At 45.8% G+C, this 22,433-nt stretch overlaps 1 protein-coding gene across 7 annotated transcripts in view; it reads right to left on the bottom strand.

Moving 5' to 3' along the window:
- Positions 1–21,059, bottom strand: part of JPH2 (junctophilin 2) — a 61,321-nt gene extending 40,262 nt beyond the window's left edge. For 2 of the 7 annotated variants that reach the window (XR_014549170.1, XM_083618576.1), the window contains exons 1-2: positions 19,815–21,048; positions 9,404–10,187 (exon numbers count right to left, since the gene is read on the bottom strand). Coding sequence is in view for 4 of the 7 variants with exons in the window: in XM_083618576.1 (XP_083474702.1) it covers positions 9,404–10,187; positions 19,815–20,193 (1,163 nt within the window). In the remaining 3 variants the exon portion in view is untranslated. Of the gene's footprint in view, positions 1–9,403; positions 10,188–11,921; positions 12,986–19,814 lie in introns of those variants that run through there. The other 5 variants (XR_014549168.1, XR_014549169.1, XM_083618573.1 and 2 more) reach the window with 5 other exon arrangements.
- Positions 21,060–22,433: the final 1,374 nt, after the last annotated feature.

Below are 22,433 nucleotides of genomic sequence, written 5' to 3'. Positions count from 1 at the left end.
ATAAATGAATGGAATGATGGAGGTCTGCTTCTCCCTAGAACTCCATGGTGCACTGAGGAACAAGTCATGCAGACTCTTTCTGCTCAGACTTGTGCCGTGCAGATTGCACCTGTCCCTGCCAGCCACACGTACTAGTGGGGATCAGTGTAGGCTGAAGCATTCTGCACACGCCTGCCTACACAGAGAGCCCTATGGATGAGCCCCATGAAGACATCAAAAGTGGAGTGCACATTCCATGGGTCTCATATCACCACTGGCCCAGAATAAGAAAGCTGGTGCAGACAAAGCCTAAAAGGCATTCCTCTGGCTGCTGTATTTCTCCCCTTGCTAAAATAGTTCCTTTGAAAGCTCCATGACAAGAGTAGAACTGTTGGATATGGGTGTGGTTTGTAAGAACATGAATTGTCAGAAACCCTGGCCCTGAATCAGCCCAGCTGTTCATGGCCTATAGTGACCCTTTTCTACATGAAAATCCACTCAACTGGACCTGATTGAGCATCATGGCATGGATGTCAATGGACACTTGGGTCAGTAGTGTGTTTAGAAGAAAGCTTCCAAACACACATCTTCAAAAAGAGTTTGGAGTGGCTATTTAAAGCAGCAGTGGGGAAAGTCAGGCCCAGAGGCCAAATGTAGTCCCCCAGACTCTTCTACTTGTCCCTTGGGAGGGACTCCCTAGGCCACACACCCCCATCAGGCCACACTGCCCCTCAACAGCCCTGCATCTACCTTGAATGTTTTTGCCTTGCTAGAATTTGTCCTGGAATTCTGATAGTGCTTTTTGTTTGCTTGGGCAGAGGATAGAAATCACATCCATTGCTCTAGTCACTTTTGCCTAGTTACTTTTGCCTCTGGCACCGTCCCACTGGTACTTGGCACCCCAGAAGGGAATGTGGCACTCAGATGAAGGGGGGCGAGGTTCCCTGCGGCTGATTTAAGGGATGCCTTAATCTATACCAAAAAACAACCATATTTCTGCCTTAGGAAAATCCAAACTGTGCAGTCACAAGAAGGCCTATAAATGTGTATAGATAACATGGATTTGCATAATTTATTCTGAGTGCAATATTCAGCTTTTCTTATGAATTAGCATTTATTGGAAAGGAACAGGAGGGGAAAGGGCAGGCAAGGAAAAACAAGAGAAGGGAAGGACAGCAGAGGCAGAACCTTTATTAAGAACTTCCATTTTTAATTTCCCAACCATTAGCCCCCAGAATTAATAAAATTCCAACTTGTTGTTTGCAATAAGCAGTAGAAACTTCCTTTTCCAGGAGAAAAAGACAAAGAAGCACAAATTTCTTAGGAAGCTGAATGTTTTGTCATGTTATTCTATGAGCACAGCACAGAATCTACCCAAAGCCATTAGTACTTTAGTACTTTGGAAACATAGAGTTAAAATCCACCTGAACAGGTTTCTACTTAGTGGATAAGCAAGTAGGCTCTTGGTTGTTGCATTCTCCTGTCGGTTAGGTAAACTACTGCAATGCATACCCTTATTTAGTCAGGGCCTTCTCTGCTGACTCCAGCACTTTCAACACGTCATTTACACCATGCTCCACCAGTGTCCCCCAAGGAGACTCTCATTCCTGCCTATGTAATGTAGATTTGAAATGCTGAGCACACTGGAGATATAAGTTAACATTGCTTAAGAGCATGATTGGCCAGGAGAGTAAAGGAAAGTGATACGAGGGAGGGCTGCAGTTCAAGTCTCAGCAGATGAGCGGCTCTGTTATTTTAAGGGCGGGTGCAACGTGTCCCATGGAGACAGGCAACACCAACGGACGGAAAAGCTGGCTAGGATTTAAAACTCGATCCTTTTAAACATCTTGCTTCAAACAGACAAAAAACAAGCATACAAACTGGGCAGCAGAGGTCTGGTGTCCGTAGACATGTTTTTATATTATACCTGATTTTTTTTTCCTGAAGGGCAGAAAATGGTAGAGAGAAAGGCTGCAAGATGATTGATAACGGGCAGTGAAAGAGAGTCCGCTTTGCATGCAGAAGGTCACAGGTTCAATCCCCAGCATCTTCAAGTAAGGCTGAGAAAACCTTGGTTGGAAAACTTGGAGAGCTGCTGCCAGTCCCAGGTAGATGGTAATGAGCTAGATGGCAGTAGAAGCTGGCCCAACAGGGCAAATTGCACACTGTGGGTGGCGCTGTGGGTTAAACCACAGAGCCTAGGGCTTGCCGATCAGAAGGTCGGCGGTTCGAATCCCCGCGACGGGGTGAGCTCCCGTTGCTCGGTCTCTGCTCCTGCCAACCTAGCAGTTCGAAAGCACGTCAAAGCACAAGTAGAGAAATAGGTACCGCTCTGGTGGGAAGGTAAACGGTGTTTCCGTGCGCTGCTCTGGTTCGCCAGAAGTGGCTTAGTCATGCTGGCCACATGACCTCGAAACAGTCTGCGGACAAACGCCAGCTCCCTCAACCTATATTGCAAGATGAGTGCCGCAACCCCAGACTCGTCCGTGACTGGACCTAATGGTCAGGGGTACCTTTACTTTTACCACCAACCAGATGTGCCCTCAGTCAGCCCCCACCTGCCTGCTTTCTTACTTACAACCAGTAAGTTGGAGTGGCGTTGACTGTCAGGTGGCACTGTGGTCTAAACCACTGAGGCTCTTGGTTTTGCCGATTGGAAGGTCAGCAATTCGAATCCCCACGACGGAGTGAGCTCCCGTTGCTCTGTCCCAGCTCCTGCCAACCTAGCAGTTCAAAAGCACACCAGTACAAATAGATAAATAGGTACCACTGTGGTGGGAAGGTAAACGGCTTTCTGTGCGCTCTGGTTTCCGTCACAGTATTCCGTCACGCCAGAAGAGGTTCAGTCATGCTGGCCACATGACCCAGAAAGCTGTCTGTGGACAAACGCCGGCTCCCTCGGCCTGGAAGCGAGTTGAACGCCGCAACCCCATAGTCACCTTTGACTGGACTTAACCATCCAGGGGTCCTTTACCTTTACCTATTAATAATAATATCCAGAGCAGACCATTTGGCTACATAATACACAAACACATGTTAAAGCTGGTTAGGGAACCCTGGCCCTCCAGATGTTGCTGCACTATGAGTCCCATCATCCCCAGCCATTGACCATGCTTGATAGGGTTGATGGGAATTGCAGTTCAGCAACATATGGAAGGCCAGATATTCCTCTCACCTGAGTTTAAATCATCAGGGAAAGCCTGGCTTTCTGTCCCATCCTTTCCTGATGCTAGGTTGTTGAGGATGCCAGTTAAAACCTTATCTATCCTGAAGTCTATCCTGCAGAGCTTTTTTCCAAATGAGGCCTGTCTGAGCTGGTCTCTATTTTTTAGGAATGATGAGGATTTTATTTAAATCTAGTTAGCTGCTAAGAATTTATACCAGTCTTGTAAATAAGCCCACAAAATATACTAGCCTGCATAAATGTTGCTAGCCTGCTGGAGGCTGGCAGAGAGAATCAAACTGCTCTGACTGTCCTGCAGCAGCCTACTGTTTTTCTATGCTGGGCACAGAGGAAGAGAACTTCCATTCTCTAGCTGCTCACTTTGTTTCTGCTCTGGAAGCATTCACCTGATTCTGCATGGAATTCCACGCACTCACCTTGTCACCTGTAGCTACTATTGAATTCAAGGCTGATTTACACTGCTTTTCGTTTGCTCGTCTTGCCTTTGTGGTATCTCTTTTGATTGACTCCAACTAATTTATTACACAATGTCTTGGGGCAAGTTGTTTTGTTTGTTGTGATAACCTAAAATGAAAGCAAATAAACAGAACATTTGGCTACATTTCTCAAGGGAAACATGCCTGGTCTCGAAACTCAAGGGGTAATTCACAAGAGAGTGAGATGAGCAGGATCTGCTAGCATGGAAATTGCAAGCCTCCTTTCCAAGTGTCTCAAGCAGCTGCATTTGTGCAACACACAAGGAGGAGGAAAATGGCTCTACGTGTCTATTTCCCCTTGCTCAAAAGTTTCCTTAATAGGAAATTATGTCCAAGCAGCAATAAGGGAGGGATGGAGTGCCCCCGCTCCACCAGGAGTGCATTCCAATCTCTGATGTAAACCACCAGAGTTCCCCCTTTGATTTGAAGTGTAAATAGTGTATAATAAAAAGATCCTTTTATAAACTGCCGAGCATTTGTGCAGCAGTTCAACAGCTCCAACACCATTATTTATAGCCTTGCAACACTTTATATGCATGACTTTTCCAGCATGCTGTGGAAGAGACCACAAGCAAAGAATCGGCAAAATCAGACAGCATCTCCTGTGCTAATATGGATGTAGATCATCACATCCCACAGCTACAGATTCTTCAAAAATTACCTAAACCATTCTTGCCCATGTTAATCAGAGCCCAGGCCTATTCCAAACATAGAAGAAGCAGAAATGAGGGCTCAACTTTAAGAGTTAAAGGGTCAAAAGGATAAGGAAGCTGAATGCACACTTAGGGGTGAGGAGTGTGCATCTGTGTGCCAACTCAACAGTGCTTAGTTTGGTTTTGGTTGCTAATGTCGATATTATTTTGTGGACTAGGAGTGCTGTAGTGCTTTGTGAATCTTATAATATGACTTTTGTTGTGCTTTTGCTGTTTAGCTTATTTTTTTAGTTGTCTAGTTAATTGTGTTTTATAGAATGTGGCTATTTTACTGATGATTTGTAATTGTTTCACTGATGATTTGTTCATTAATTATTATATAGGATTTATGTTGTCGTTGTGATGTTCCATTACATTATTGTTTATTTATTATTTGTGAGCTGCTTTGTGATTTGTGGAATCACGGCATAGAAACATAATAAATGAAAACAGCAATTCTGTCTGTTTTGGTTTCTCTCAGTTTCTTATTCTTCCAGTCTCTAGTTCTCCACATTTCCCCATCAGTTTGCAATTAGAAAAAAAATACGGAAAACTTTCATGAAAATTCACCAGAGAATTTCTCCTACAATATACATTTTTATGCAATGTTCCTTAAGATACACATTTTGGCAAAGCAATTTCCCAAAAGTAATATATTTTAATGTTATTTTCACTAACCTATGCATTTCAGTACACATTTTACCCGAGTATATGCTTTTTTGTACACAATACTTTGCCAGAGAATTGCCCTGCAAACTGAGATGTGCAAATTTTGAAAGATGGCTGTGTTTCCGTTTGCATATTATTTTGGAAATTGTGAATTAGATAGATTTGCCTTGAAGAGAATCTGAATTCAGTTTCTCTACCACCCCTAAAGGTAAAGGTAAAGGGACCCCTGACCGTTAGATCCAGTCGCAGACGACTCTGGGGTTGCAGCGCTCATCTCGCTTTACTGGCTGAGGGAGCCAGTGTACAGCTTCTGGGTCATGGGGCCACCATGACTAAGCCGCTTCTGACGAACCAGAGCAGTGCACAGAAACGCCGTTTACCTTCCCGCCAGAGCGGTACCTATTTATCTACTTGCACTTTGATGTGCTTTCGAACTGCTAGGTGGGCAGGAGCTGGGACTGAACAACAGGAGCTCACCCCATCGTGGGGATTTGAACCGCCGACCTTCTGATCGGCAAGCCCTAGGCCCTATGGTTTAGACCACAGCGCCACCCACGTCCCTTCAACCACCCCTACCCACATTTTAACTCTCCTGTAGACCAGATATAGGCAACTCCCCACTTACATGGGGTTTAAGTTCTGAGCCTCCATGCGCATAAGTGAAATTGCGTAAAGTGGGGAGCACCCTCTAAACATTCTTTAAACACCCTCTCTTTCACTTCTGTTCAGTCCAAATCAAAAATACCATATCCAAAAATATCCACAAATAGAATTGAACCTCTGAGGCTGAAGGACATGCAGGAAAGTGGCAACTGCAGCTGCGCTGCCCTACACATCAGCTTCTAGATAGGGAAGCTGAGCAGGCTAAACAAAGCCCTGCTGTGCCTTCAGTCTCTTCGGGGCTTCCTTCACCCTCACTTAAGTCCTCTTCGGGCTCCACACAAGCCACAAGAACTTTCCAGCTCTGTTCCGCCACTTCTGAGTATGAATTGAATTACAGCGGTACCTTGGCTTAAGTACTTAATTCGTTCTGGAGGTCCGTTCTTAACCTGAAACTGTTCTTCACCGGAAGCATCACTTTAGCTAATGGGACCTCCTGCTGCTGCTGCTGCCACGCCGCCAGAGCACAATTTCTGTTCTCATCCTGAAGCAAAGTTCTTAACCCGAGGTAATATTTCTGGGTTAGCAGAGTCTGTAACCTGAAGCGTATGTAACCTGAAGCGTATGTAACCCGAGGTACCATTGTATTTACATATTTCCCAGCACCGCACATATGCACAGTCGCGTACAAGTCAAATGCATGGGAGGGGCACCTGTACATGTTTTCTTCTTCCTGGTTGGAAGGGAAAGGAGTTCAGGCTACAAAAGAGGCAAACCATAGAAAGTGCGAGGGTGTCCCGAAATTCCTGCATTGCGCAGGGTTTGACTAGGTCAGTGATACTCAAAACGGTGGTCCAAAGACCATGGCTACTTAACCCAGCCTAGGTTGGGTAGGATGCTTCAGAGTCCAAACACTGTACCAATCACTAGCACATGGAGGAGGGGGAGATTTTTTGGTCCACTACATCAGATAGTTTAGGAAGAACAGGACTAGATAACCTACAAGACCTTCTCCAACTCCATGTTTCTATGAGTAGTATTGGTTGTGAGTGGTGCACTCCTATTTTTTAGCACACAGAAAAACAGTATTTTCTTTTCCATGTATTTTCCTAAGAAAAGTGCCATTTAATGCACACATGTCATTCACAACCATGTAAGGCATGTTTGCTTTGTACTTGCATGGGTAAAGGTAAAGGGGCCCCTGACCATCAGGTCCAGTCGTGGCCGACTCTAGGGTTGCAGCGCTCATCTCGCTTTATTGGCCGAGGGAGCCGGCGTACAGCTTCTGGGTCATGTGGCCAGCATGACTAAGCCGCTTATGGTGGACCAGAGCAGCGCATGGAAACGCCGTTTACCTACCCACCAGAGCGGCACCTATTTATCTACTTGCACTTTGATGTGTTTTCAAACTGCTAGGTTGGCAGGAGCAGGGACCGAACAATGGGAGCTCACACCGTCGCGGGGATTCGAACCGCCAACCTTCTGATCGGCAAGTCCTAGGCTCTGTGGTTTAACCCACAGCGCCACCCGTGTCCACTTGCATGGGTAACTAGAGCCAAAAACAAACATCAAAGTAAGATAAAGCTTACCCCAGACTATAATTCCTCATTTATGCTTCATGGGAATATTAGTGCCTTTGGCAGAAAAGAACCTGCAATGACCTTTTCTGTGGCAAGATCTATTACCTTGGAGATGTGCTACCCTTCATTTAACACCATGCCAAGACGCATAAATTTCTACTAGGCAAATCTGGTGGGTGGCCGTGATTTATTTCTATACCGCCAGCAGTGTGCATAGTATTTTACATGCCAAATAACACCATAAACCTATGTATCTCAGTGTTCACAGCACTTTATAGGTAACATTACTGTGTGATTCTATACATGTCTACACAAAACTAAGTCCTATTGAGTTCAATGAGTTCTTACTCTAAAGTAAGTGGGTATAGGATTTCATCCTAAAGAGCACAATCAACTGGGAAATTATCTTGCCCACCCAACCCCCACTGAAATCAAAGGGAGCATTGCAATAGTGTGGTAGTGCTCTCATGTAGCTCCTTAATTTTAATGGGGTTTATTTCTCATTGGCCAGAAATGAGCAGTGTGTCAATGCATGCTTCCACTTTGCTATTTTCCCAGCTATGAGCTAGAGCAACAAACCAGGAACCTTGGCTTTCCATGTTGCCCAGATCCAGGATTGTGGGATGTTTCTCACTAAACAAACCATCATCAGGTGCCAAGAATAAACAGACTCCTAGGCTGGGGTGTTTGTGGTGTTTTGTTAGGGGGTTGCTATTGTTGTTTTTAGATCTTGTGGTTTATGTGGAAATTACCCAGTTTGGTTGAGCATTCTTAATGTTGTATTTATTGTTTATGACTACTTTTGCTATGGATGATGGAAGCCCGCCAATATAAAAGAAAAGTTAAGTACTGACTCAGTGTGTGTGGTGGGTGGGTGCTCTAAATCTAATATCAAGGGAATGAACATATAAATCTGCTTTAGCCCACTGGTCCACTTAGGTTGTACGGCCTCCTACTTGGGCTTTTAGTAGTTATCCAGCCCATGACACCTTTAGATCCAGTGTCAAGTTCCTCCTCAGTCACGTTGAATAGGAACTTTTTTCCTAAACCTAATTTGTTGTGTGTAAGTGTATCTCCCCCCCCCCCGCCCCCGCCACCCCTGGAGAGGTGATGGCAGTTAAGATGAGACAGATTAAAACAGCGTCCCACTGAAAATCCTACTGTTAATTTTAAAAAGTCCTATTCACACAAATGGTGCCTTTCCCTGCCTTAAGATTGGAGACAAAGCAGGCATGATGTACCTTTTGCCCATGGGCCAAACTAGGCCCAGCAGGGGTCCTAGTTAATCTTGCAAGGTTTTCCCAAGTCACAATAACTTGCCTCCTATGACATCAGATATAGGGTAGGTTAAAGACACAGCTGCAAAGGAACGATCCAAGGTAGATAACCTGGCTAGATATAATGCTGGTGCCGCCTGTCCCATCAGGATGGTGTTGACACAGGAACCAAGGTCTGCCTAAAATGCACAGCTTCTATTCTCACATTTTGGCAGATCTCACCAAATGCATCATTCCCAAAACGATTGCTCCTTGATGATACACAATTCTTGATCTATATGTAATCAGCCATATCAGTCATGAGACATATCTAAAATCAATCACACCAAACAGATTGTTCTTTGTTATCCTTCTTAAGTTCCTCACACATCAATGTGTAGTGGACATGTCAGAATATAGTAGGTTTTATCTCATGGATGTAATTGACTATGTTGCTCCATTTACCAGAATTTTAAACCTGCCCAGAAATAGAATTTGCCAGAAATTGAGGTTTATACATCTTATTTGTACACAAGTATATTTAATAGATACAAAATGGATTTATCTTTCCTCATCCATCATTGTGCAGCGGATATGTCAAAAGACAGTAACTTTCATGTCCTAGCAGTAATTAACTATGTTATTTAGTTTCTCGGAACTTTAGATTTCCTCATCTGCCCAAAACTAGAATTTGCCAGAAATGGAGATTTATTTTAATGTACACCTTATCTACAAATATTTCTTAAACAAAAGATGGGGAATCTGTGACCTTCTAAATGTTCCTAGACTACATCTCCCACCACCCCTGATTATGCTGCTAGGGGTGATGGGGAGTTGGAATCCAACAACATCTGGAGGGCCAAAGGTTGCCCATCCCTGTCTTAATCATCACTTATTCAATTAAAAATGAAACTTCGGATGATTCCTTCTACTTTCACATAGTAAATGTCAAGCCTCAGGCTCTTACCTAGAAGCTGCAATCTCAGATTTCTGTCTGGCGATGGCTGCTGCCCTCTGAGCCCCTTCCAGGCTCCTGTCCACCTTCTGCCTTATCTTGGCACTTTTCAGAGGTATCACCCTCTTCTTCATGCCTTTGATCAGGACGTTCATTCGGTATTTCCCTTCTTCCTTCTTACCGTCAGGCAAAGTGGTGCAACCGTATCCATGCCGTACATTATCCAGCCATTCACCCTCATACTTCAGGCCACTTGATCTCTCACTCACGCCAAACCCAGAGCGCTTGTCATTCTTCCACTCACCCATATAGGACTCTGTCGTGGTGGCATCAATATCAGCGTCAAAAGGCGGGAAGTCCTCTCCCTCGGCTCCTTCTCCTAGGCTAGCTGTGGAGGTGGCATCGCTACCAGTGGAGCTCATCCCGCTCTCGCTCTTGAGAAAGCTGAGTCGGCTCCTTTGGCTGGCCAAGGAAGTCTTAGAGTCGGATTTCTTCAACTTCCCAAACAAGGAACTCCGCCTGAAGAGCCCTCCCTTCTTCAGCTTGCCCGCATCAGCATCCGCGTACAGGCTGAGAGCAAAGCCACCACGGGTGATCGTAGGTGTCATGGGAAAGTTCTCCAGGTTTGCTGACGGGGAGTCATGTTGCAACAGGGTGCCATTGCTGTGCTCACTACGGAGGGAAGTAAGGGAGGTCCTTAGAGGGTTGCGGACTACAGCTGCTATGCCATATGGGACGCTCTGCCGGACGCCATAACCATGGCGCATTCCATTGGTGAACTGGCCTTGGTATGTACCTACAATCAAGAGCAATAGTGAAGTTAGTTACACCACATTTCCTGAAGAACACGGTTGAAATCATGGTTATTCAGGCAGCAATCAATAGCCTTCCCAAAATCACCCACAAAATGGTCCCTTATGTTGGCTGAGCAGGAAATGAACTGTGTGCTCATTTCCCATTCAGCAAATACAATTTTCCCTCCACCATGAGTCCAAAGGTAGCATCTGTACACTGCCTCTGTGGCTGGAGATGTTCTCTGGTGGCATGAGGGAACTACCCAGAGATGTTACTCACCATGGGCAGTTTTGCAAGTTTCAGGAGAGGCTGAGTATGGGTGCTGCAAACCCCTGCTATTTTTTTGCCAGAATAGGGCATCTGAATATTTGCTCTCCAATCCTGGGCTCCTCTCTTTTTAGACATCCAGAAGGATGTTGTCAACATACGATGGTAATGAAGGTGCCAGGCGCGCTTATGTAGGGAGGGAATTTCACAACTTAGGAGCTGCCCTCCTAAGACTGCCAGAGAATGCCCTCTCCCAGACTGCCAACCCCCAAACTTCTGTGGGTGGTGGAACAACTAAGAGGGGCACCATTGCTAAGCTGAACACTCAAGAGCAGGGTTCAGCAAGGTTTACCTCACCTGGGCTGGTTCACCCCCACGGAGATTGCTCCGTGGGCCGGATTGGGTCTGCGCAGATGTGATTTTTGGCTTCTGCATCTCCACAGATGCGATTTTTGGCGCCGCGCAAGCAAGTTCCCGCTCTGTGCTGGTTTAGATCAGCGTGCGAGGACTCACCAAGCGGGCGGCTCAGTTCGGGGGTGGCTCGGGGGCTGTTTAAATGACTCCTGTGGGCCACTTGTTATCAACCCCTGCTCAAGAGTCTGAAGGGGAAGAGGCAGTCTTTCAGATATTTGGGGGCAAAGTCATTCAGATACTTTGGGGCTAACATTTCTCTGGAAGGAATCAATAGTGTTTTACCCGATAAATAGGGACAATCAGAGCATACATTATTGTACAAATGAAATTAGAACTAAACTGGAATGCAATATGCAATTGCGAAGGATAAAGACTAACAGAAAGACGTGTGTCATTCATGAGTGTATTTGTTGTTCATGCCCAACATTTCAAGGAGGGATACCAACAAGCCAGAGGGAAAGGGTGGATGTGAAGGGGGGGGGAACCCTGAGCAACTTTTTGTTGCAAGTTTGTGTATTCCTAATACCAAACTAATTGAAATACAGCAAAAGCTCCCTCACTGGAGCCAAGTTGAACGCTTCCCCAGAAGGAAGCTAGTTGCTTCCCACCAATTGCCTCAGAACATTAATTTCCCTCACAGCAGAGTTTCTCTCTCCCTTGATTGTCGTCCTTTTGTTGATGTGGTTACCTCAGTAACTAGCAACCTACCCAAAGAAACCCGCTTTGGCTCAATCCATCACTCGCTATTAGGAGCCTCACCCCCCAAATTTGTAAACCACCAGCTCTGCAACCAACCACCCAAATCCCCATTCAGCTAGAGTATCCTGGGACGAAACATGCTGGAGAAATACAAATATTTATTACCAGTATAAAAGAATTAGCTCCCCCAAGGATTTGCTTTCTCACAGGCAAATGGCCATGGGGTATTTTTATAGCCACAGACTGCCAGCGATTTCTGTCATGTTAGTAAAGCACAATAATCCTTAGGGAAGCTAAGAAGCCAAAGGACAAGAAAGAGCCCAGAAAGAAAGGCACGAAAACATAAAATGGTCACCTAAGGTTAAATAGCTCTGGATGGGAAAAGACACTTGCTCAGTGGCAGAGCACACACTTTGAGAGTCCTGGCCTTAAACCCTGCTCTCTGCATTTAAAAGCATCTCTGAGGAAATCCTTTCCTTGTGAAAGCCTTTTGGTAGACAAGGCCGAGCCAAGGGGAACACGGGCCTAAGTCAGCTTCTTCGAACCTTAATTCCTGCTGGCTGTTGAATTGTGTTTCAGCTCTAAATCAATCCCTGCAAATAATGCAGATGTGAGAGAAACCTTCCTTGTCTGTTTGTGTGCTGACAATTTTAATGGCAGTGTGGTGTAGTGGACCTAGGAGACCCAGTTTCTAATCCTCACTCCTAACCATGGAGCTCACTGGGGAGGTGACCTTGGACCAGTCACAGTCTCTCAGCCTGACCTACTTGGCAACACAGCCAGATGGGCAGGGTATAAATAATAAAATTATTGTTATCAGTACTATCAGAATCAGTGTTTAGGTGAAACTATTGACAAAGGAAAGGGTAGGACACTGATTCAAATGAGGAAAGTATATTCATTTTTAAATAACAATTTGTAATGATTTGTGAACAAATTCACAAGTGAACCCCTGAGAAAAGCCCAACAAGCAACTTCCGGAAGCTTCATTCCTCCAGCCTTAGGACTTAAGGAATATTGAAGAGGGTTGAATCGCAGAATGCCAAGAGCGTTAGCTGAGCATTTTCTTCTCTTAAAAAAGGAAAATCGAGGGGGACGTTTCAGTAGAGTGGGAAAGGGAAACTCTATTTTCCCTTTCCTAAGCTTCTCAAACACTCCAGTGTCCCACATATCGCTAAAAGGCTCAGATTATGAGCTAGCTATTGTGACTACACAAACTTACCTTGGATTAAGCACCACTGAATTCAATGCAGCTAACTTCTGCATAGGCATGTATAGGATGGTGCTGTTAATCTGAGCCCTATATGTGTGTGTTTTTTTAAAAAATGAAACCAGTGTGGTGTAGAAGTTTCAATGCCTGACAAGAACCTGGGAGACCAGGGTTCAAATCCCCATTCGGCCATGAAGCTGACTGGGCCAGTCACTCACTCTCAGCCTAGCCTACCCCACAGGGTTGTTGTGCGGATAAAATGGGGAGGAGGAGACCTATGTAGACTACCTTGAGGAGAAAAGCTGGGGTATAAATGTAACAAATAAATAAACAAATCATAAAGTTATGAAAACGTTCCCACAGGAATTCCTACACTCCCTCAGTTGTGATATGTTATAGTATCTCCTTCTCCTGTCACAAATGTAAAATTTCTCCCCTATACAGGTGTCTTTGGGGAGACTGATTTCTTTAGTATAAGCACTAGAATTTCTTTCTTTTTCATTCCCATGAGAACCGCTTCAAAATAGCAGCAGAGATCTCCAAGGGTGAAATATTTAACTGTCAACTTAATGAATCACTTTACCATTAGAAAATTCCCAAGTGTCCTAGAGAAGCATCCCAGAGATCACTTGAAGACAGCTTGTGGGGAGCGTGGGGACAAGCAAAGCGAGTAAACAAGGAGTTGGAAAAACTTCCTAATTAGAAGAACGACCAAACCCTCGCACCATTATAAACTTAAGCACTGTACATCTGATGTCAGGAAATATCCCATGGAAGAGAATGAAAGGGGAAAATTGGGAATCAGAAATGTTAGAAGCTCCCTTATATCACCAGATTATTGGTGTATCCAGGGCCGGATTTAGGTTTGATGAGGCCCTAAGCTACTGAAGGTAATGGGGCCCATTATGTGTCCAACTGTCCTTTGTCAACAACTAATTGTCGCTGTTCTTTGTGTTGAACATATGCGATATGGTCATTTATGGAACTAATAGGTATCTAAAGCCATTTGCACATGTGGCCATGCAACCAGTCCATGCAGACTGTAGGCACCCTATATATAGAAATGAGCAAACCAGTGATATTTTAGGGAGCAGGCTAGCAGGTGGGGCCCATTACTTACATCATAGGAGCCTACACAACACAAAACACTGTTGCTGTATATAGGTTTTATTTTATTTTTATCATATTCTGGAAATGTACATTGTTGTTGTTTTTCCATTAATTTTTTTGGGGCCCCCCAAGAGAGTGGGTCCTAGGTTATAACTTGCTTAGCTTATACGTAAATCAGGCACTGGGTGTATCTGAGGTATGGAGAACCTTTGGCTCTCCAGGCATTACTGAACTGCAACACCTATCATCCCTAGCCATTGGTCATGCTTGGTGAAGTGGATGGGAGTTGTAGTTTGGGAACATCCGGAGGGCAAAAGGCACCCCTACACTGGTAAATGCTGGTTGTGTTTGCATGTAGCACTAAGCTAGCCAGAAAGCACATGAGCTAAATGCTGGCAACTGAAGCCCTCCTACTTTGCAAGCAGGGAAACCACAAAGTGGCTAGCTTGGCATGACATGCGAACCTGGGGTTGTGGTTTCCTCTACCCTAACAAAACCACCATCACTAATCCAACCACAAATCATGGCTTCAAGGTAGCTTAACAATCATTGCTTGTTAGGGCAAAAGAAACCACGATTCCTGCTTGTGCAGAGTATAATTTAATAATTTTATGGTGTTATGTGCCAGCCAATACAGTCAGCGGCTGATAGCATCTCTCCTGGGTTTCAGACTGGGATCTCTGCCCCCCCCCTCAACCTGGGCAACCTGGGCATGCCTGGATTGAACCTGGGGGAGAATAGGGGTATTCTAACAACTCAAGATGCGGGTGGAGCTGTGGTCTAAACCACGGAGCCTAGGACTTGCTGATCAGGTGGTCAGTGGTTCGAATCCCCGTGGTGGGTGAGCTCCCATTGCTCAGTCCCTGCTCCTGCCAACCTAGCAGTTCAAAAGCAAGTCAAAGTGCAAGTAGATAAATAGGTACTGCTCCGGTGGGAAGGTAAACGGTGTTTCCATGCGCTGCTCTGGTTCACCAAGTGACTTAGTCATGCTGGCCACATGACCTGGAAGCTGTACGCCAGCTCCCTCGGCCTATAAAGCGAGATGAGCGCTGCAACCCCAGAGTCGGCCACGACTGCACCTAACGGTCAGGGGTCCCTTTACCTTTTAACTCTCCTCACAATACAAGTTTAGAAGGAGCTGTGTCTAAGAGATTGGTTTATGGCAGCTCTGCAGGGTGATTCACACTGAACACTGAGTGGTTTTCAGAAGTATTAGCCCCTATCGCAGCTTGGTCTGAAACCGAGAGAATGTCTTACAACAAAGTTTTTATCCTCACTTTGCAGGTTGGGCTGAGTATAATATACAAGAACTCTAAGGTGTTGTTCACTGCCATAATCCTATTGCAGGTTTCAAGGCTGTGTTGAGAAAGAGCAGCTTATGATAGCCCTACTATGTAGTACATTGTTAATACTGAGCTCAGAGGAGGAGCTAATTCAGACTGAAAGTAAAAAATTATTGGGACATCTCAGGCTGCAACTAAGATAAATCTACTTAAAACTGTCCCCTCAGACCTCCCCCAGACCAAATCAAGCACTCAGCTGCATGCAGAATCCTCACGCTCCATTGACTTGCATGCAGACATGACGACTAGTTGCCATTTTAAATGTTCAAAAACTGAAAATAAAACAAAACAAATTTTGCAGATGAAGTAAGACTCCAAGTAGAAGCAGGGACTTCTCTCTTAGGTGCCAACGACTCACACTTCCAGTTCAGGTAACACACACACCAGGGATAAGCTACAACATTTTGTCGCAGCATTCTACTCGTTATTTTCAGGTTCTGCGCAGGGATGCTGAGGCTGAGAGATAGTGGCTTCCCTAAGGCCACGTAGTGGGTTTGCAGCCGAGATGAGATGTGAAGCCAAGATGTCCTTGTTCAGTCCCTTAGCCACTATGCAATACTTATTAATAGCACTCATTGGACGGTATACCTCTCATAATACTGCTTGTTACCAAAGACACCCATTAAAGATCTTATTAGTATTTTGAGGGGGAAAACAGTCATGCAATTACATTCCACCGCTTCTTCTCTGGCTTCTCCTATTGAAGGAGCTGGCAGGAGCCATATGAGCACCTGCAAAATCTCAATGCCAAATCTACCCCCACTGGTTTTAGTGCTGGTTGAAGCCATCAATCACCATGGAAGCTAGTTTACAAAGCAGTCCAAAAGACATCTGGAAGAAATGGTCTCCTATAAAAGAAAGATAACTCACAGAACAAAATTACAAGTGTGTGAAGACAGAAAACATTCAAAAGCCTGTAACCCACAGAAAGTATGCAGAAAAAAATTATTACTATTATTCTGCAAGCTCAGTTTTATTTGGTTATTTTATGCAAGTTAAGTAATTAAACAGAAAAAATAGCCACCTCCACCTACTGGACAAGAGCACAAAAATGAAGTACAGCAATCATTATGGTAGACTAGAAAAGGAAATATTCAACCACTGTAAGAAATATGCAGCCGCTGCAGCTTCACCATTCAATCTCCTTGGAGTTCTGCAGATTCCAAACAGCTTTGTGCATGGACTCGCTTTCTGAATTCCCAGTAATGCAGCACATTATTATCTCAAAAACAAACATATGCACATATTGACGGTGTTTGAGCAAAGAGAACTTGCCAGACCTCAACTCCAGAACTGATTTTGAATGGCTGGAACATGAGAGTAAGGCAGCACCTCTGGGCACGTACAAAGTGCATTTCCCCCTGCCACTAAGTAACCCTTGCTAACACACATCTCTAGGAATGGGAACAAAAGTTGTCATTCCGAAACCTACAGCTTCAGACCCATTTGTGCCGCTCCCAACAATTGACATTGTTTGCTTGACACCCTGATGAACTGCTTGTATTGCCATATAAAACTCCTCACTCTTAAATTAAAGCAAGTTCAGTTTTGGTTTGCATTTAAGCTTTGAAACGGGAGGTGCTGGATATGCAGTGCATGTTTGCACCATGACAAAAGACCCAGGTAGCTTCTCTATATTTTGTTTTAATCTGTTGTATCTGCACATTTTTATTGTATTGCTCTTATTTTTGTAAACTACCCCGTAGTCATTCTGGCAAAAGGGGGCATATAACAGATTTGTTAATAGATTACAGCCAGTTTATAACATAATTGTGTGTACAGACAATGTTTATCTGGGAATGGTACAAACATTATCCTCCTTCTCCCTCCAACAGAAGTCTTTGCCAAACAATCTTCAGTCTCTTTGTTGTAATTCCTTACGTTTCTGCCTGATGTAAAATATCTGTATTCATTGCATACAACCCTAAGATGTAAGTACAGTGGTACCTCGGGTTATATACGCTTCAGGTTACATACGCTTCAGGTTACATACGCTTCAGGTTACAGACTCCGCTAACCCAGAAATAGTGCTTCAGGTTAAGAACTTTGCTTCAGGATGAGAACAGAAATCATGCTCTGGCGGCACGGAAGCAGGAGGCCCCATTAGCTAAAGTGGTGCTTCAGGTTAATAACAGTTTCAGGTTAAGTACGGACCTCTGGAACGAATTAAGTACTTAACCCGAGGTACCACCGTACTTCTATTCCAGGAGAGGGAAGGCTGGAAGAAAATGCATACCTGTTGCTCCACCCACTTTTGCCTCTGGCTCCACCCACCACTGGAATGTGGCCCCTAGAAAGTTCACCAGGAGACAAAGTGGCCCTTGAGGAAAAAAAGTTTTGCCACCCCAGTCTAGAGACCAGGTGCTTGGGGGCCTGTAAATCCGAAACAACAGCACTAGCTCCAGCTGCCCCTGGATTTTTTATGTCTTGCCATTCAGATGCTGCACCCTGTTGGCTCCTCCTCCCTATCTATAGAGGATATGCCATCAGGAGCTAAGAAACTCTGGGACTTGTAGTTCTTGAGAGATCATATTGCATAGGGTAGGGCGGCCTACTTCTGTCGGTGAGTCCTAGAACTTTCTGTTCTGGAGGAGGGCATGGGCTTGCAGCACATTAATATTGCTTGCTATTCTAACACTGCTTCTGATTGGCTCCAGCCAATCTCATAAGATATAGGCATCTTGAACAGGTACAGAATAATAAAACTGCATAAGCATCCTCAAACATGATTTGCAATTCAGTTGCCAGTTTTTGCTGCATGGTTATGGGCTTGGGGTCTGCAACCATAGACTGGTGAGCCCACATAAAGTGTTCCTCCAGCCCCATCTGCTTGGGCCCTGCTAGCGTGACCAAGAAACAAAACCAAGAGCAGGATAGGAACACAGCTAGGACTTGGCTTGATTCCCAGGACAGAAACATCAGCAACTGGGAACAGTCTTAGCCCTTCCCCCAATGGTACCCCTAAATGCATTCTTTCGGTAAAAGTGAATGTCTTCCATTCAGTCCCATAGGAAAGTTAAGCTCTCCGCTTGGGGAGAGCAAGGCAAGGAGAGCAAAACCCAACCTCCACTCCTGGCATGGCATGACCCAGTCTTTGCAAAGGACACTCATGCAGGAAGTGCAATGTTATCTCCAACCCACAGCAGCATATAAGCCCTCCATTCACATCACAATCCATCACTACGGCAGGCATTTTGCTTGTCCACAATATAGGAGAGCTACACAGGCCCACCACAGCATATGGAATATCTAATACAATGCATACCACATAGATTCACATACATGAAATCAAACAGGACCTAAGATTTCAGATGAACTTGCACGGGGGGGGGGGGGGGACACATTAGCAATAACAGCATCTTATCACCTGCTGCTGAACAGTTTCTCCCTATTTGTCACCAATTGCCGAGCATTTGTTCCACAAGGGCTCTCCCCTCCCTCCATGCTTGCCCTGAAAAAATGAGCTTGCTAAACAGAAAGGACAAATTGGGCTGAACGAAGATCTTGAGTCATTACAACAGTCAATAAATCCCCATCAGATTATGTATTAAAAGTACTAATAGTTGTCTAATTAGGCCACAGTCTGCTTTAGAATGGCCAAACATATCTCCATTAGTCTCAGATTTATCTATTTCTTTTCAGGAACCACCATGTTAAGGAAGGTATTTAAGCTCTTAAGTTTGCACCAGCTTTTCCTAAAGGGAAAACTGAACTACTGTTCTAAAAAGTGATTTCTGAGCCACCTATACAATGTCTGAAAGAGGAATGTCCCTAGACCAGGGTAGACTCTGTGACTGGTTATAAGTGCACACACATGTACTTTTGCTGCCGGCCTTTCCATAGGCATCTGGTTGACCACTATGAGAACAGGTTACTGGTCTAGTGGGCCACTGGCCTGGTCCAGCAGACTTTTCTTACAAACAACATAAAGACAACCATCAGGTTTGGAATCCAGTAAGTTGCCTTTTTGCAAGCAGTACTATCTCAACAGCACCTTCTACCTCCTCTGCCACGGGCAGAAGCTGCCGGCCACTTCTGGATGCATTCGGTGTTGCACACTAGATGGTCAACCAAGCAGCAAGATCTGGCTGTGGAATGACCACACATCCAGTGAACAACTGGCTGGCACACAACTCGCACTGCAGAAGAATCCAAGCAATGGTCCCATTGTGACGTCAACCTCTGAGCACTAAAGAGCGCCACTGGGAATGGGCTATTTTTGACCTGAAGCCTTTTTTCTTTTAAGCACGTAGATAGCATGGTTCATTCAGCAGCTACATTAGCAGAACAGCAAGTGTGCCCACTAATGCCTATGCACCTAGGAGCCCTTGTGCACAAACAGGCATGCTGGGCTGAGATTTTGTATAAAGCATGCATTGCTGGAAAGATGGGGACAGGGCCTTAGTCTCACCTGTCCAGCATCAGTTTAGGGATCAGAACTGAATTCTTTGCCCGCTGAGCCACAGCCATTAGCTCACATATCACATTCCCTGGTTCCCAGGACCCTGCCCTGCCCTACTTTCCACCCTGCAGCCCAGAGAGAAAACAGCCCACTGGCTAGCGACTTCCTTCCGCCCAGGCTTACCTCCATCAGCATAGGTCTCGGTGCCATAACCGTCCTGCAGCCCGTTATTCCAGGTGCCTTCGTATTTTGCCCCGCTGCTGACGTTCTGCCTGACCCCATACCTTCCTTTGAAGCCATGTGTCCATTCGCCCTTGTAAAGCCACCGCCCTTTGGTCTCGATCCCTAAGCCATGCCTCTTGCCTTGAGACCAGTAGCCCTCGTAGGTGTTGCCGCTGGGCCAGGTGTAGACTCCCACCACTTCGAAGCCGTAGTTCCAGGAGCCCGAGTATTCGCCCTGGCCCTTGGGCCCGGTGCAGATGCCGTGCCCGTGGGCTTTGCCCCCTTCCCAGCCCCCGCAGTAGGCCCCTCCATCGTCAAAGTCAAACCTGCCACCGCTCATGCTGTCAAGCCAGGGGTCTGTACTCTTCTCTGGCTCGCTCCCTCCTTCCTATGTGGCCAGATCACTTCTCCATTAGTGGAAGCGGCAGGTGGGGGTGCATAGCCAAGCTATGCTGGAGGGCCACCTTTGGGGTCAGGCGCAGTGTCCTCGCCCAGAAAGGTGCAACTAGGGAAGAGGCTGCGAGGAGGTGGCAAGTAAGCTGTTCCTAGGCTCAGAAAACTCAGGGACCCCCAAGGCTTGGCAACGCTAGCCTGTCAGGTGTGGAGGCATGGAAGGAAAACTGTACCAACCGGCCTTGGAGGTAGCAGAGAAGGCTAAACTCCTGCTCAGCTGCAAGGCGCGGGCCTCCCCATCCCGTGCGCTCTCTCCAAGCGCCCTGATGGGCAAGAGGCAAACCTTTGCAAGACCTTAGTTGCAAGGTAACCTTTCTCTGCTACACCATCCTCGCAGCCTCTTCTAAACGCCGGCAGCATCCGGCCCCTTTATGAGCCAAGAAGGGTAAAGATCCTTGCTGAACCTTCCCCAGCCGCCGCCGCCACCGCCGCGACCCCCTCCCCTATGGCGCGCTTTGCGCCCTCGCCTCTTCCGCCCTCCCGGGGCTCCTGCGGCCCCCGCGGCTAGTTGCGCGGGCGGTGCCAGGCTCTTCTTCAAAGCCCCATTGGACAGGCGAGCTTCTCCGGCTGTCCTCCTCCCGCAGCCTCCTTCCTTCTACCCTCCTCCGGGAAGAAAGGTCACAGCTGCCCTAACAAGGCCATCGGATCCCTGGAGCTGCTCCGAAAATAAACCCACGTAGCCCTGCCCACTTTGCAGGACCCTTTTATGGAGGACAGAGACACCCACCGCCGCCACCCCCTTTCGGGCTGGGATGAAAACGAGGGAGAGACGGAGCAAGTGTCCTATTTAAAAATAGCACCCTGGGAAAAGGAGGGAGGCGCGGGCGAGAGCTCCGCCAGGTCGTTTGCTCCGAACTTTGCAACGGGCATGGGAGGAACTTCTGCTAGTTACGGAGCAAGGAAAAGGAAAGGGAGTGAGCGAGCGAGAATGAATGGGAGAGACCATGAATGAAGGTGCTAAAGGCACGAGGCGAGGCGAACGGGGAGGGGGCAGGATCGGGGCTTCAGGTGGGAGTCTGCCTACAGAAGCAGTGCATGTTAGGCCCCACCCTTTTCTGCAGCTAATTAGGGGACGCTATTAGTGTGGTATCTATATCAGTCACCCAATAACGCAGGTTTCTCAATTTAAATTGGTAAAATATAACATTTAGACTATAACACTTTTTTAAAAAAACACCCTCCTGTTTGGTAGGCTGCACACATATTCGCGGCCCTTGCCAGCCACAGTTTGGCTTGCTGTAACAAGTAAGCCAGGCCTTGTCACAGCTTGTGAGAGCTTTCAAAATTCTCATAGTTTATTATTAATATTAATATTAACTTGCTTCTGAAGATTAATTAGTGGACCAGCATAATTACTTGCCAGACAGGCATAGGTTTCTTTAGAATCCCAGTGTTCAAGATTATTATATACAGGGTTGTCCATTAAAAGAATTGCATGTGAAATGTGTAAACCAATAGCCTTTGTCAGGTTTTGTCGCTGGAGGAAGTCTCTCCTCCCAGTGAGGCTGGCCTTCCTTCCTTGCTTGTTGACCTTCTTTGTATTATAGAGAGCATGGCAAGGTATAGTTTTAAAGTTTATTATTAAACAGATGGTCTTGGTGTGTGTGAATATGTTACACTTGTGACAACATGCCCTTGCAGTTTTCTACTCCTACTTAAAACTGTGGCAGTTTTAACATTGGAGACCCAAGTTTGGGAAACACTGATCTACCACAATGTAAAGGGGTCCCCAATGTGTTCACAGGCAGCATAGCCACCGCATATATAGCCTTTGGCACCTGTCCCTCCCATTTTGTATTTTCATTGTTGTTGTGCAGGCTGCCTGCTTTTTGTCTGTTTTGGGGTGTGGGGTTTTGATCCATTTTAGGGGGCTTTGATAGCATTTCCTGTTTTTCGAGTGAAATGGTTATTTTGTGATGCCCACAGGTTTAATTTCCAGAAGTGCCTCTAGGGCTAAAAATGTTGGGGAGCTCTTCTCTGCTGTGTTTTAGGATGGGAGTCTTTGCCAGCCTTACCTGAAGATTCCCTATTTTAAAGACTGAGGTCTTTTGTGTGTAAAATAGGGGCTTACATCTGAGCTACAAATTTACCTTATTCCAATGAAAATGAAGTGCATAGTGAAATGAC

Source organism: Podarcis filfolensis (assembly GCF_964270895.1).
Source record: "Podarcis filfolensis genome assembly, chromosome: 6".
Classification (NCBI taxonomy): domain Eukaryota; kingdom Metazoa; phylum Chordata; class Lepidosauria; order Squamata; family Lacertidae; genus Podarcis; species Podarcis filfolensis.
This window is presented reverse-complemented; position numbering and strand designations above follow the sequence as displayed.